Genomic DNA, 15,555 nt, shown 5'->3' with positions numbered 1-15,555 from the left:
CTTTTTTGGTCACTGTGATGCGAATAGTCAAGTTACATGCCTGATTTTTTTATTATTATTATTAGATGAATACTAGGCCTAGCTGATTCAGAAGTATTTACATCCATAACACGAATGTAAACTAAAATCTTCTATGTTGTAAAAAACATCATAACTCTAAGACTATTAAAAGTCACGGTGATTTGGGTAGCCCTAGTGATCCTCTACCTCTGGGCTTCGGCATAACACTACTTTTTGGGACACCCTGTATACAGCTGTAGCGATGCAAAGTTTACTCTTTGTTCGATTCGAAGGGAGATCACGCGTTGGCGCCGCTGAAAGGAACAAGTCGCGCATATATAGATAACTGGCTAACCAAATAATGTTAAATGTTAGTTTCATTCGTCTTGAGCTTGAGAATTGTCATTGTTTGTTTGTCATTTTTAACCGACTCAAAAAAGGAGGAGGTTATATGTTCGGCTGTATGTATGTGTTTTTTTTTCTATGTATGTTCACCGATTACTCCGTCAATTATGGACCGATTTTCAAAATTCTTTTTTTGTTCGATAGGGTATACTTCTGAGGTGGTCCCATTGTCACCAAGTCAGGATCTGATGATGGGATCCTAGGGAAATCGAGGGCAACCCTCAAATTTCATAGGCACGTATATCGTTTTTCAAACGTTTTCTTAAGTTATTCAAGTATTTGATTCTGGAAATCATCATCTCATATTGATGAGCTGATGATAGAAGGTAAAACTCCTTAATGCTTAGGAGTTGGAGGATGATTCTTTTAATTTTATAGATAAGTATAGTTTCTAAAGTTATTCAAGTGTTTGCATCATGGTCATGGTACATACAACTCCTTAACGCTTAGGAGTTGGAGGATAATTCTTTAAATATTATAGGTACAAATAGACCAACAGTTGTATTCTTTCATGTTTTTAAGGTGGGCTGACGGTTTAACGTCTTTTTAGGTTGCCGATATGGTAACCTGTATTTTGTAGGGATTATTATTTTACACTTGACATGAAGAATATAGTCTCAATGTACTGCCTACATTCAGTGGTAACATCAAGGTAATAATAAGTAACTAAAAAGCAAGAAATAAGTTAATTTTTATAAAAAAAAATAAAACCGACTCCAAAAAACATACACTAAAAAGTAGAAAAATAATTAGGTACTAATCTTATTTATTAGGACGAATTAATATTTATGTATACCATGATTGATACTTTTGGAGTCGGTGCAGGCAAACTTCACACGTTTTATAATCTTGGCACCGACTCCAGAAGTATCAATCATGGTATACATAAATATTAATTCGTCCTAATAAATAAGATTAGTACCTAATTATTTTTCTACTTTTTAGTGTATGTTTTTTGGAGTCGGTTTTTTGACATGTATATTACAGACACAGTTACATGGAAGACTCTTCTGAGCACTAGCCGAATTATGTTGTTCCGAAACAGTGGTAGGGCAAGAATCTGAGACACGTACCTACTATTAAATAATTTTAATTTGTGAAAGCTCGAGGCTAGATAAATGTTGTTTATTCTCATTCCAGTTCATTGAGCTTTTGTGAAAACAAAGACCTGTAGCCTTATTCACGTAACAAAACTTCAACGACAACAAAACATGAGAGTTGCGATCCTATCGAGTAATCGTTCTATCAAAATGACTCTTGTGAATACGGATTTAGAACCGTCTTCCAATGGGACGACTTCTGAAAGTCAGCGAGATCTTGACTGTCAATATACGTGAATTAGGCCACAGAATAGAAAGNATAGAAAATTACATAAAAACTTTTTAGACATACGCTACGGTCAGAAGCGTAGTAATTACCAACCTACCAGACGAGCCCTTTGACGTGCGCGTTAACCATCAGAAATTGCATCATAATTGGCCTGAAACTTTGCTGGCACTCTTCGGCTGGTGGTACATCAGCCACTTACAGCAGTAACCCAATTTGCGCCAAGTGCCGCGCCGGCAGGATTGAATTAGTTCTGTGATAGGGCAGTTAGCGACTACTTTATATTTAGGGTCTAGTTATTGCTATGTAAGTTGAAGTTGAGAATTCGTTCAATATCGACACTATTTGGAGAGAATATCTCTCGATTTTGGCCACTAAAGAGTTGGGAAACTCGATTCAGAGATTCCTATAATGAGACGAACAAAATGTAAAAATCGCTATACCCATTGCTAAGCATGTTCGTTCTTGTGAATTAATTTTCAATTTCAGCTTGTTTAAATTATTATTTAGCTATGTGTGACCTTTGTCAGTTTTTGCTTGAGTCCTTTTACTAAGTAGGCATTATGTTTTTAAATTTTAGTTTGGTAAACAAATAAGTATTTAATTTTTTCATTTTATTATATTGAGTAGGTACGTTGTTCGTAAACCAGTTTCGAAATAAAATGTCCAAAAACGGAATCACAGGAGCGGCAGCATAAAAAATGTCATAACTCGAATTTGGGACAATTCCAAGCGAGCCTCATTGGAGCGGACGCGGACTTTGTACATTTTTGGGCGCGAGACGCAACAACGTTATGCTTTTATGTTTTACTAGCTGACCCGGCGAACTTTGTTCCGCCTTAATGGCAATAAATAAGCAGACTTTTTTTTATTTCGAACGGGATAAAAAGTATCCTATGTCCTTCTCCTGGCTCTAAACTACCTCACTGACAATTTTCAGCTAAATCGGTTCAGCCGTTCTTGAGTTATAAGTGGAGTAACTAACACGACTTTCTTTTATATATTACTAGCTGACCCGGCGAACTTTGTTCCGCCCTAATAGCAATAAATAAGCAGACTTTTTTTTTCGAACGGGATAAAAAGTATCCTATGTCCTTCTCCTGGCTCTAAACTACCTCCCTGACAATTTTCAGCTAAATCGGTTCAGCCGTTCTTGAGTTATAAGTGGAGTAACTAACACGACTTTCTTTTATATATATAGATTATATTATATAGATTACTCTTTCCCATATTTCTGTTGGAGGAAAGTTAATTAAAAGTGCGATTTATATTTTGCATCTGGGCTGAAATCTGGACCTTTTTTTGTTACTAAGTTGTGAAATAAATAACAGTGCAGAAACAACCTGACGCGATTTGGGTCTTGGAAATTCAATTCAAATATCTACAATTAAAAGCTCGTAAAATGTTAGTACAGCTGCCTAGACTGGTGATGTATCGCTCTACAATACCAGCTGCAGTTAACGACACGATTCCCAAAAGAAACAAATAAACAAAGGTTAGTAGTACTTAATCACCAAGCACAAGCTCTGCATAGTTTTGAGTTAGGTAAACGGTATGATCAGTTGAAAGTGACTAGTGTTATGCAACGAATTAAAATTCTAGTAAAACGTTTAAAAAACTCTAAATTTTTTNATTTTTTTGTGGTAAACCTTTTTTTTTATAGCAACATTCAAGTGGCAGCCCGAATTTGCATTTTATTTCATTGCCCCACTGTGCGACATCGGCGGCAAACAAAGTTACGTTCGGCTGCACGCGTCGTGTAACAACTGCCGACTTTCCAGCTAGTGATCACGTATTCTTGACTAATAACTTTTCAGAACGTTCTGTTTAAGCGTTCCTGGAATAGTGGATTACTTTATAACGATTGCTGGAACGCCATTTTGTTTGATCGTTAATTGAAAGTAATTTATTGGTGTATAACTTTAATAACTAATGTAACTTAGTTTATAAAAGGTTTAGGGAGCAACGCAATTTTGTATAATAATATCATAGCTTGTTATTTAGTTAGATACATACTTACATGGATACCTAACCATACCTGTCTGTCAGTTATTTTATTACGCATGTTCTCAACCTGACAGCTGAAACCAATTTTCATGCATTCTGGCTACAGACAGATTGGTTCTGATGGACATATTCGTACCTCTCGAAAAAAAACTCGAGGGGAATGAAATACGGAATGGAAGTTTTTGTGAGAAACTGATAGTTCTCCCATGTTAGTTTTTTCGTGTATCCCGCAAAATATTATATCTGAAGTAGACCGAAACCTACCTCAAAGTTAGTTATAAGCTATTTAGCTAGTTAGCAATACTTTCCTTGTAGCAGTTAAGAATGTAGTTATTAAAATTTTCTAGCGTTAAGAGTCGCCTCTCGATAGGCAGTTAAATTTTTTCAAGTTATTTAAATAAGTTGTGAATGTACCTAATTAAACCAGTGCTTTTAGACTCTACAGTGATAACATTGATTAGCAAAGGTGCAAATTACGTTTGATATAAAAATAGTGGTAAAGGCAAAATCACACATCGAATAATTTCGCAAAATATACATTCTTAGATTACACACACCCTCTTAATATAGTGTAGTTTATTATCTGCCCGCTCAGCATATAGCGAATATTTGCCGATCGTTTGCGCGCTCAATCAGCCCCACTAATCTCGTAGACAAACAAACACACAGATTAAACTGTTATGTAAGTTTTATGTAGCGAATTTGGTGTTCGAACTTTGTTGCTGAGTGATTTCGTTGTTGTTTCAAGGTTTTTGGCTAAGTTACAAACGGAATCGGCTAGTAATTACAACAATATCACCAAAAAATACTTAATTGACAGTAATATTACTTCTTTTAATTGAGCTATCGAAAACAAAAAAAACGTTTGATTCTAGAATACATGCTCTCATTTTAGATTCACATTATTTAAAATATATTCTGTCTTCAAAAGTAGCATAATTTAAATGCATCTTTTTTGAGTCCGGTCATACTTTTCTTTTCTCCAGTTATTTGGTCTACAAGCTACATTTTCACGGCTAACCGATTCTCAGGGGTTTAATAAAAGAACAGTGCAATAAGTATTCGTATTTAAGTGCATATGCGAATAAAACAATACTAAAATAAATTATTACTAACTTCTAAAATGAATGAACGCTGAGAATTTCTCTGAAGCAGCTTAAAGCTTGAGCTTAAAAGCCACTAAAAGCTTTGCATTTGTTTAACATCTTGAGCACCAGTTTTCGGGTAGTAGTGGCTTGTTGAGAGCTTAATAAGCTTTTGATCGTGAGTGCAATTAAGGCTGTGGTACATAAAAATGTGAGTGTTCAATTCATTTTAATAATAAATAGTTCCTTCATTTTGTTAATAACAATTTGCGTTCAAGACTTTAAAGCACACTATGAAAGTGTTTGTATTCTGTTGGTAGAAAACTAGTTTCTACCCGTGACTTCACTCATTGTACCTACCTAACTAACTGTAAAATTGAATGTAGATACTCAAGGATGAAAGCCAAGAGCATAACTTATTGGTACCTTAGTCAAACACTAATTTTATTATTCGGATGAAAAATAGAACATTATGTGTACCTACCAAATTTTTCTGCCTAACATAGTCAAGAAATAGGTTATCTTCACTTGGTTTTGCTTGATTGAATAATATCTCACATAAGCATAACGACTTAAGTGAAAATTTTAAGTGGCAGTCTCAAACCAACTTCACATTCCTATTACAAAAGTGTCCTGCTCCATCACGACCGGACCCTTTGGGCGGTCATTTTTTAACTTGCCCCGTAACCCGAGAGGGGTGGGGAGGGGGAGTTAATTATATCAGAATAACAGCTTATTTACCGTCCCGCCGCGTAATTAGTGCTGTTAATAAGCGATGCGGTGCGGCTTTGTCCGAGGATTTTCGGATCAGATAGTCGGCTTGAAAATTATATCGATATAGTTTAATGCTAATCAAATTATTTTGAAACGCTGGAATTTGTTAGAGGCTTTATTTTACACAACAATACCTGAAATTGTCAACTGTTTCAATAAGCTGTTCCTATTAACTTAAAGCTAAATCACAAAGTTGGTATTTTTTAATCGTGATTTTGTTTAGCAAAACTACACCGTTTGTTACTGAAAATTAACAAGTGCATTTACGTCCCAAATATTCTCACAACTCAAACAATTTAAAGACGGTCCAATGTCTTCGTAATTTTTAAACGGTTTGTAATGCGTTTAGAGCAGAAAGAAATTATTATGGCCACGAGTACTCTATTACTTGTCACAAAAAATATATTAAGCTTATAATAAGTATGTAGTAGGTATATTACCTACGTTTTATTTTGCACCAAAGCATCAGAATAAAACTTTTCTCAAAAACCGTGACAAACAAATCTTGAGTTTCGCAAAGAGCTCCGATTCCAAGATAAGACTCGTCCAATTTTTCGCCGCAACGTTTAAGAGATTCAGATGATTTAATTAAAAACCAAGTGGGCATTGTTGGGTAAATTAAGACGGGGCATTTTTCCCGCGATTAATGGCAACCCCTTTTTTGTTCAAGTTGTTTTGGACATGAATTTCTGCGTAAACTTGGGTGACACTTTTGCTGAACGTTGTTAAGGTTTTAGGGTTTGTTTTTGCGTGGAATTTTTCGGGAGATGTTCAAGAGTATTTTGTGGTTTTAGTTTATTTAATTTGTCGTTGAGATAGCGCTGTAGTCTTGAGAGTAAATTGTGGTAAGTGTAAAAATTTAAATTTTTCAGAATTAACCTTTTAGGAGAGTGCTGTAAGGCTGTTTTATGAATATCTAAATGATTTTAATTTGGGTATTTGTTCTTCTTGTAATTAGACAAAACTTTAAAATATGACAAGATGGTGTTCTTACAGGAAAGGTTCAATACAGTTACGTAATTTTAAAAGTAAATTAATAAACATACACTACGAGTAAGTAGAAACAGGTGCAAAATTGCAAAGCTGCTTTTTTACTAACACATAAGAGGATCAAATCCATAAACTTACAAGCTCGTGTAAGCTTAACTTGTCGGTTTTAGAAACAAAAACAAAAAGCTCGCTGTAATGAGGGTAGTTTTCAGGCCAAAAGAAATTTTAGCTCGACCGGGCTAGGATATAACATTTTGTAGTTTGTTTAAGTTTAATCTATGTAAATTTTCCTGTGTTTAAGTTTTTCGTAACCACAAAACGTAAGTTACTTTAGTTTTTCGTTTCTTTTTGTATTTTAGTTAAAAAATTTGGAAAGATGAGACACTGTCAAACATAAACGAGCACCTTAATTTATTACCCTTACTTACCTTTAAAATTGGTAAGGGAAAGATGCTTTAGCAATTCTCTAAATACAAAGTTTAATTTTACTAAAGAGTATGTAGTAATGGCACTGATAATTTTATCTTTTCCCATGCCGAGAAGGAATAGAGAGATGATGAAAAGTGAAAGAATCTTGACAAACTTAATATTATTAGTTTTATTAAGTTTCCTTGTAAATTAATCCCAGCCAGCAAGAAGAAAAGTACACAGTCGCTGAAGGTCTCTGTTCATTTTTAATAACGTCATCAAAATTATTGCAATTCCGCTGTAAACTAGGTGTGAAGCAAAACAATTAACACTCGCGCACTCACCATCCCAAAATTCCAAAACCAAACAAAAACAAGCCGAAAACCTTTCACGCGCGATGACAGAACCATACACACGCGATGTGTGAAGCGCACTCGAGTTGCCGGCAAATTACCCGGCGCTCGAACGCTCAGAAGAGTGCTCAGACCGCTCAAACCGCTCAGCACGACCTACTTCGCTCACCGGATTAATTGTTGACGTGTGTGCCGCAATTCCATTGTAATTGTGACTTATGCGCTTTTGCGATGACCGCGCGGAGGGTTTTCACCTAGTTTTTGAGTAACTAGAGGTAAGTGAATGTTTGACACGTTTTATAAGTGGCACGAATTTCCCTATTAAATCTACTTACTTGAATAGGAAGGGAATATGTAAAATTATTGCTCAGAATAAATTACAAACATTAAAAAACCTTTGTGATTCTACTTAATAGTAACTCTTTTATCTCTTTCTATCTGTCTCAACTTTTTTCTTTATGATTATTTTTGTTTCTTTTCTATTTTCGTTTTTGTTTACATCTTCATTTTGTCTACATATTTCCACTATAAGGTTTTGATTGTATTCGTACAAGGACCTATGTTTTAGGTTTTTATTGATTCTGTTTTGTATTTTCAAGAAGTTGTCTTCAATATTTATCAGGCTAATATATTCAACAAAATGTTAATTAGATTTTTTCTAACTTTCTGTGTCTTTTTGTTTATCCAATATTTCCCTCCTTGCTTGTCTTGTAATTTTAAACATTTTTTTATATCTTTTTGATAATTATGTACAGTGGATAGTTGGAACTGGTCTACTGTAACACGTACTTAAAGTATCCAATCGTTTCGTGTAGAGGCCGCGGGTTCGTTTCCCGCACAGTACAAACATTTGTGTGGATGAACACATTTGTTTTTATTGGACTGGGTGTTTTCTATGTATAAAATGTATGTATTTACAATAAAAAAGTATTTAAGTATCTTTAAGCCGTTGTCTAGTACCCTTAGTACAAGCTTTGCTTAGTTTGGGACTAGAGGCGCAGTGTAAAATGTCCAAGGATATTTATTTATTTAATATTTAAATTTATTTAAGGTAGCAAGAGGGCTTGATGCAGGCCGCTACCAACCGTGCGATGTGGAAGTCATTGGGGGAGGCCTATGTTCAGCAGTGGACGTCCTATGGCTGAAATGATGATGAAGATGATTTAAAGCAGTGGTTCTTAACCTTTAAGTCACGAGGGACCGTTTTACCAAATTTCTGTCTTGTCAGGGACCACTTATTTTAATTTTTCACAATCCTATGAAAGGCGAGGTCGATTTCTTCCCCACTGTGCGCCGTTTGCATTATGTTGACTCGACTCATCATGTCACGTCACTTGTTTATTAGGATGTCTTCGCGGACCACTTGGAATGCCTCCAGGGACCACCAGTGGTCCGCGGACCACCGGTTAAGAACCACTGATTTAAAGTATCCACTGACCTTATCCCTAATCTCCTGGCGCATCTTCTCGCGTTCCTCCTCCATCTTGCGGTGCTTCTCCTTGCGGCGGTCCTCCGCCTCCTTGATGGCCTCCTGTCGCTCGCGTTCCGCCTCCTCTTCCTTTTCTTTGTCGTCGCTGTCATCGCCGTCACCACCGACCGCACCTGCAACAAGGAAAGAGGTTTGTTAGAGAGATGTATCAAGCATTGTAGAAAAGAACAGACCGAAATGTTATACAGACGATAGTACCATCGGCAACAGTATTAACTATCCATTGCCTGTCATGTCGTCTCGTTCTATCGCAAAGAATCACCATTTGATGAGAGCGAGAGCAAAAACAGAAATGGATAGTTAACAGTGTGGCCGTGTGTACATAAAGTACTACATCAAACTATCCTCGTCAGTTCCCACAACAAAAATCCTGTACTACTGGTTCCCGTAAAAATGAACGGTCGTGTGAACACGAATGTGTGCTAGAAATTCGAATTACAAATACAAACGGATCGTTTTTTTTTGTGGGAAACTACAAACGGGATATTTGTGTGGATCACAAAGGGGATCTGCAAAAAACGGAATATTTCCGTGGGGACAAGCACTAAGGCCCATGTTTCTACCAGTAGTCATAAAACAGTCGTCGTCGAGTCATTCAGGAGGTTACTAGCAGAAAGCTAAATTATTTCTTTGTAACATAATATGTCTTAATCAAATCCGAAATCCTTTGGATATGATTTCATCCTTGTTCAGGTCGGCACAAACACAAATTTCTCAAAAATCGATATCACCATGATTGCGTGTTTTTAAAAATATACACTGTTAGGTTCGTAACTTTGAACTCTGACCAGATAATAAAATCCCTTCAAAAACAATACTTGTCAAAAAAACCAAGTGCAACNTGGGGCCATTAAAAAAGAAAATTGAGTAGGTATACCTACTTCAAAAGCTTCTTTTACGTCATACTTTCGTATCCCCAAAGCCTGCCACGTTACGCAGGCAGCATAAACGGCCGAAATATGCCTTCCATCGGACACATGATGCCTCCCACAGGACCTCGGCTCGCTTCCATTTCTTTATTAGCCGTATTCAAAGGAGAATATAAAATCTTTTAGGTTTTTGAAACTGTATTAGTTTGAAGTCTTGGGATCGATTTCCGAAAGACACAAATAATGCGGCCTTTCACTAAGAGGCAGTTGTCAACAACAACTATAAAAGTAGTATGAAATCTGTACAATTTTTTTGCTAATCTGCCATTGATAATGACAATTTTAAATTACTTATTCGTTATTAAAATATTAATGATGAAATAAGTAGGTACTAAGATTTTATCAACAGTAATAGGATTGCTGAGGGCTTTCTTCTGTAACTTCGTTCTCGTAGAATATAATAAAACAAAGCCTAACTAATTTTAAAAAATCCGTCTACTAGTTTTGGCGCGAAGAAACAAACTTACACACATCTTCAAAAAACTAATCCAAATATCTTCCAGCAGTCTGGACCGTGGTCTGGAGGCGTAGTGTGAGTTTACGTCAAACGCATTCGATGTCGATTGCATAAATAATTAACTTTTTAAAAAAATAAAACCGACTTCAAATGCGTGAACACAAAAAAAAAACTAAAAATTGAAAATATTGGGTATAAAAAAGTTTATCCCCAATTTTCCACCCTTGGGGGTGAAATATTTTCTTCAAATTCGCATGAAACCACCCTTTTGATAATACCTATTCAAGAAAAAAATAATCGTTCAAATTGATTTATAATCGGCGGAGATATTGCGTATAAAAAAGTTCATCCCCAATTTTCCACCCTTGGGGGTTGTTTTTTCTGTTATTAAATTTAAATGGGACCACCCTTGAGGTATTACCTATACGCAGAAAAAAGATTTGTTCAAATCGGTTCATAATTGGCGGAGTTATCGCGTAACAAACATAGAAAAAAAAAAAACATACGGGTCGAATTGAGAACCTCCTCCTTTTTTGAAGTCGATTGAAAAGTGTCAATAAATGTATGACGGATTGTACAGCGTCCCTAGCGGAAATGGGACGTTTGGATGTAACCTCACACTAAGCTCTCTGGTACGAATCTACAGTGCCGCTTGTCAAAAGAAGAATAATTCTTCTGATTAATTTCGTTGCGGGTCCAATGACAGTTTAACTTTCCCCCGGGACAAACTTGACCTTCATTGGTTGGGTTTTTATGGCGGTCAAGCTGTAGATCCTGGCTACACAGGAGATGCAGTGGTGGGAACGAGAGGTGGGAATAGTCCCGTGTTTTATGCTGCTTGTCAACTCAACTTGCTTGTCAAACACAACTATCAAAGCAGGTGCCAGCCAAATGTACCATGTGTACCAATCCAGAATGAACCCTCTGGGATCCGAACCGGGGTCATTTGTTTATCTTAGATCAGCCGTTGTCAACTCGAGATGAGGCGAGTCCTCTGGGAGAGCCTTTCCGGGATTGTTTTTGCCGTTTGCTATTACAATACAACCTTGAGATCGTAAGTAGGATGTTTTGTTGCTCACGTAAAATAAAGAGCTGGAAGAAGTGTGATAGTTAGATATTTCTTTGTGTTGTTATTGTGTACCTTACATTATAAGTGTCCTAGAAAGGGCCTATGTACTGAATAAAGTATTTGTTATTAAAAGAAGAAGAATTTATTATTTAATACCTTATTACTTAGAGCCTGATAAAAGAACTGGAATAATTCCCAAGATAATTGATGATGATACGAGTATGACTATGAGGCCAATTGCAAAATTATCATAAAAAGCTTCGAGGGACACCTCAAGCTGCATGATTCATAATTATAATTAACTTTGCCTTCAACAACATATTTGAAACAGTTAATAAGATTCTTAAGCAATTGATGTAATGATGTAACACGTTCCAAATTCGTGTTCTAGGCATACTTCGTACAACAATTTAACCTTTTTGACCTCTTATATTCGTAGTTTGACTTGTATATAGAAACTGCAGTACACTTATATTCGCGTTTACTTAGCCTCACTCACACAAGCGACGCCCCCCGCTATTCTGCGGACGGTACCCGCGGCGCGGTTAATGTATTGGAAATGTACTGTGCTACTTAGCATGGGTGGAACTTAGTTGAAGGGCAAGAGTTTCAGGAATAAAGGCTTACAATGTAAGCTTTAAGTTCCTGTAACTTTTATAGTAACTAACATGTTAAAAGATAAAGATCTTGGTGCTTTAGGTAAGGAAAAGCAAAAAGATAAAAGTCTCATCATACGTTACTTACTTAAGTAACTCGTATGCATCATACGAATAAATTAAAGAAAATCAGCGTCGTACTCGTAGCATAGTCACGAATCACGATAAGTCGAGGACCTTTTTGACACACTTACCTACTTTTATTTTGGAAATAAGTATTTTATAAGCCACACAAACTAATGTATTACTACTGATTCTAGATTCTACCTACTTAAGCAATTTAATTACGAAACATGATCCAGTTGAAAAACAAAAGCCAACTGAATGGACTATAAATAACCTCAGAAATAGTCCATAGTACTAAAAAATAAATTAAACTCAACGAGTTAGTGCGTAGTTAAATCCGATTTGATCAAAACGATTGCTGTTATACAAAAACAACACGCGAGTTTCCTCTGTTATTTCTTAAAGCCGTTCAAAGTTGGCATCGACTCGTAAAAAATAAAAGTAAGCTCACTAAATAAGATGGACGAGTAAAAGTCACAGGCTTTGGGCTTGATTTAATGTATAAAACTTAAATTACAAATATACAAATATTTTATTTATGCAAACACACCGTTTACGCATACACCTTCAAATACAAGTAACAATGAAATCGGTAAACATTATACATATAGCTTTGTCTGCGGGTCCCACACTAGGAATAACCTGTGTCGTGGGCACCCAGTGGTGCTACCAGTACAGCGACAGATATAAGCGTCTACAAGTCAAGTTAAGCAGTCCAACGTTTAATTTAATACTAATAATGACTAAACTATAATTTTTTACAATTAATTATCGTCATCAGATTATTTAGACTCTACTGCAGGAGGACGACCCTTTTCAATTTACCATTTGCAATTGGAGGATTTGGCCAGAAGGGTTTGAGAGCTCTATTTTTTAAAAAGTCCTAAATGTAGGATATGTACCATCCTAGACTGCATCCCACTTAACATCAGGTGCGATTGTGGTCAAATACCTGCCTTGTTATGTATAAAAAAAAAGTACCATCACATAATGTTGGAATTTGTACAACATGGTTATGTGATTATGATGGTGATATCTATACTAATAAATTATTATGAATGCGAAAGTAACTCTGTCTGTCTGTCACGCTTTCACGCCTAAACCACTGAAGCGATTTTGATGATATTTGGCATAGAGATAGTTTGAGTCCCAGGAAAGGACATAGGATAGTTTATCCCGGTTTTTGAAACAGGGACGCGCGCGATAAGGTTTTTCTGTGACAGACAAAATTCCACGCGGGCGAAGCCGCGGGCGGAAAGATAGCTCTTAATAAAGAGTGAATAGGCAAGCTATATTTGGAACTTGTATGAGTTCCCTGGAAAGCGCTTAAGTACTGAATAAATGATTTGATTTGAGGCACTTTACTATTTAGAATTCGTCCAACCAATACATCAGATTACACGTTTTTGTTGCAAATCGGACTCTACTCATATTAAAACTGTATTAGATGACACAGTATTTAGTAAAGCTTTATGTGTTGCCGAATGTATTGTAGATTCTACATTGAGATCGTCGATAAATAAATATAACTCAAAGGTGACTGACTGACTGACTAGTGATCTATCAACGCACAGCCCAAACCACTGGACGGATCGGGCTGAAAGGCATGCAGGTAGATGAAATGACGTAGGCATCCGCTAAGAAAGGATTTTACGAAACTCCACCGCTAAGAAGTTAAATGGGATTCACGCGTACGAAGTCGCGGGCGGCCGCTAGTTCAAAAATAAGGGCAAGTACCTGATCTAAGAGTAGGCGCACACTGTGGATTTTTAGTTGGCCGATAGTTGTGCCCGATTTTAAATTGTATGAAGAATCGGCCAAATCGAATCGGCGTAGTGTGCGCACTCCCATACATGCCCATACTGATCAACTGCCCGACTAAACTATCGGCCGACGAAAAATCAACGGTGTGCGCCTACTCTAAAAGTAACTTTACCGTGCCCACTTTAACTGTGGTACAGTTAAGCTCGTAAGCCCTGTAACTGAGCTATTTAGGTCTGAACGGTACAGTCACGCGACCAATCAGGCACAACTACAATCATTGAGTTACAGCGCTGGATTTCAAACGGTTAAATACGGCTATAATGGTTTCGCAAATGGTTAATAAGTTGTACGGTTAAAGTTCGTTGGCTTGATTTGATACTAAAGGCAGACCTAAGTAAATGTATTTTATACAGAACCAGCGGCCGCCCGCGACTTCGTACGCGTGGATCCCATTTTACCACCTTAAGGTAGGAGTTTCTTAAATCCGTTCTTAGTGAGCACCTACGTTCTAAAAATTTTCAATTGCAATGCATGCAAAATTGAGACTCCTAGCACTTGTAACTAGTTTCTGAGATTTCGTGATGAGTGAGTGAGTCAGTCACAGAGAAAATCAAACAGAAAAACTAAAAGAAACTTTGTAAAAAGTTATCAGATGCTATGTAGAGCCAAGCTTCTAAATCTACAAGCCTAGCTAACTAAACAAACTCTCTTTAGTCAAAATATGTGGCATGGCTGTTTCACTATCGTTAAATGGGCGTAAGGTGAAAAATTTGTTCAGTTAATTTACTTTTCTCTGTCTTGTAGTAACTTCTGTTTTCCCCATTTAAGATAGTGTATGAGAATTATTATTGGTAGGTAGTCGACTAGGAAAGACTATTCTACTATATCTATAAAAGCGAAAGGTCACTGATTAACTCACTCACTCATCACGAAATCTCAGAAACTACGAGTGCTAGAAGTCTCAAATGTTGCATGGGGGTTTCTTTTAGAACGTAGGTGCTCACTAAGACGGGATTTTCCAAAATTCAACCCCTAAGCAGAGTAAATACAAATGAGTAGGTCATCTTCATGGAAACGCACCGAGCGCGGTTTGTATGTGAGCGCGCCCCAATACGTATTGACACAGACAGACAAAATTCAGCGCACCTCACCGCTAATCCACGCTAATTTATTCGTATATTAATGCGCATATAATTTATGCGTATTTACTTTGCCCTAAGGGAGGAAAACGGGGTCCAAGAGTACGAAATCGCGGGCGGCTTGCGCTAGTTTATAAATAAACGGCACTACCTTTTAGAAAGTCTTTAAAAAAATATCTACAGAGAAGTCAATAGCGCGAGCCAACAGCATCTCGCCGTGTTTGTCCGAGTAATTGTGTTTGTTTGTGTGCTCCGGACGGCCCGTTGTCCGGTTAGTGTTGCTTTTTAATTTACCCGTCCGGTTTGCTTTGTTGCAATCGGAAAGGTTTACTGAAGATAAGTTGGTAGTTTTTTTTACACAACTGTCCCAGACATGTTTTTTCTTTTCCAACAATCACAAGAGTGTAGATGCGACATGTGATTTGAGCTTGCCCAGAGGATGTCCTATTTACTCGTAACCTTGCCATTAATGTAGCTTACTCTACCACTAGTTCCGAAAAATAATAGAAATAAAATACGACCAGATTTCCTGGCTCAGGAGCCAGCAAATCTGAATCTTTTCAGGAAAAGTTTTAGATGGTTCCTGATAAAATTTAAGATTAGGTACCTACCAAACATACAGTAAGTAGTATTTACAT

The 15,555-nt window shown here is 36.8% G+C and overlaps 1 protein-coding gene across 2 annotated transcripts in view; it reads right to left on the bottom strand.

The window, feature by feature from the left end:
- Positions 1–15,555, bottom strand: part of cpx (synaptic transmission protein complexin) — a 171,658-nt gene that overhangs the window by 20,143 nt on the left and 135,960 nt on the right. For both annotated transcript variants that reach the window (XM_028301831.1, XM_028301832.1), the window contains exon 2: positions 8,787–8,950. In XM_028301831.1, coding sequence (XP_028157632.1) covers positions 8,787–8,950 — 164 coding nt within the window. The remainder of the gene's footprint in view (positions 1–8,786; positions 8,951–15,555) is intronic.

This window comes from Ostrinia furnacalis, unplaced genomic scaffold (assembly GCF_004193835.3).
Source record: "Ostrinia furnacalis isolate ACB-3 unplaced genomic scaffold, ASM419383v2 OfSCF0995, whole genome shotgun sequence".
NCBI classification, from domain to species: domain Eukaryota; kingdom Metazoa; phylum Arthropoda; class Insecta; order Lepidoptera; family Crambidae; genus Ostrinia; species Ostrinia furnacalis.
The sequence above is the reverse complement of the archived record's forward strand: the minus strand, read 5'-3'. Positions and strand labels throughout refer to the sequence as shown.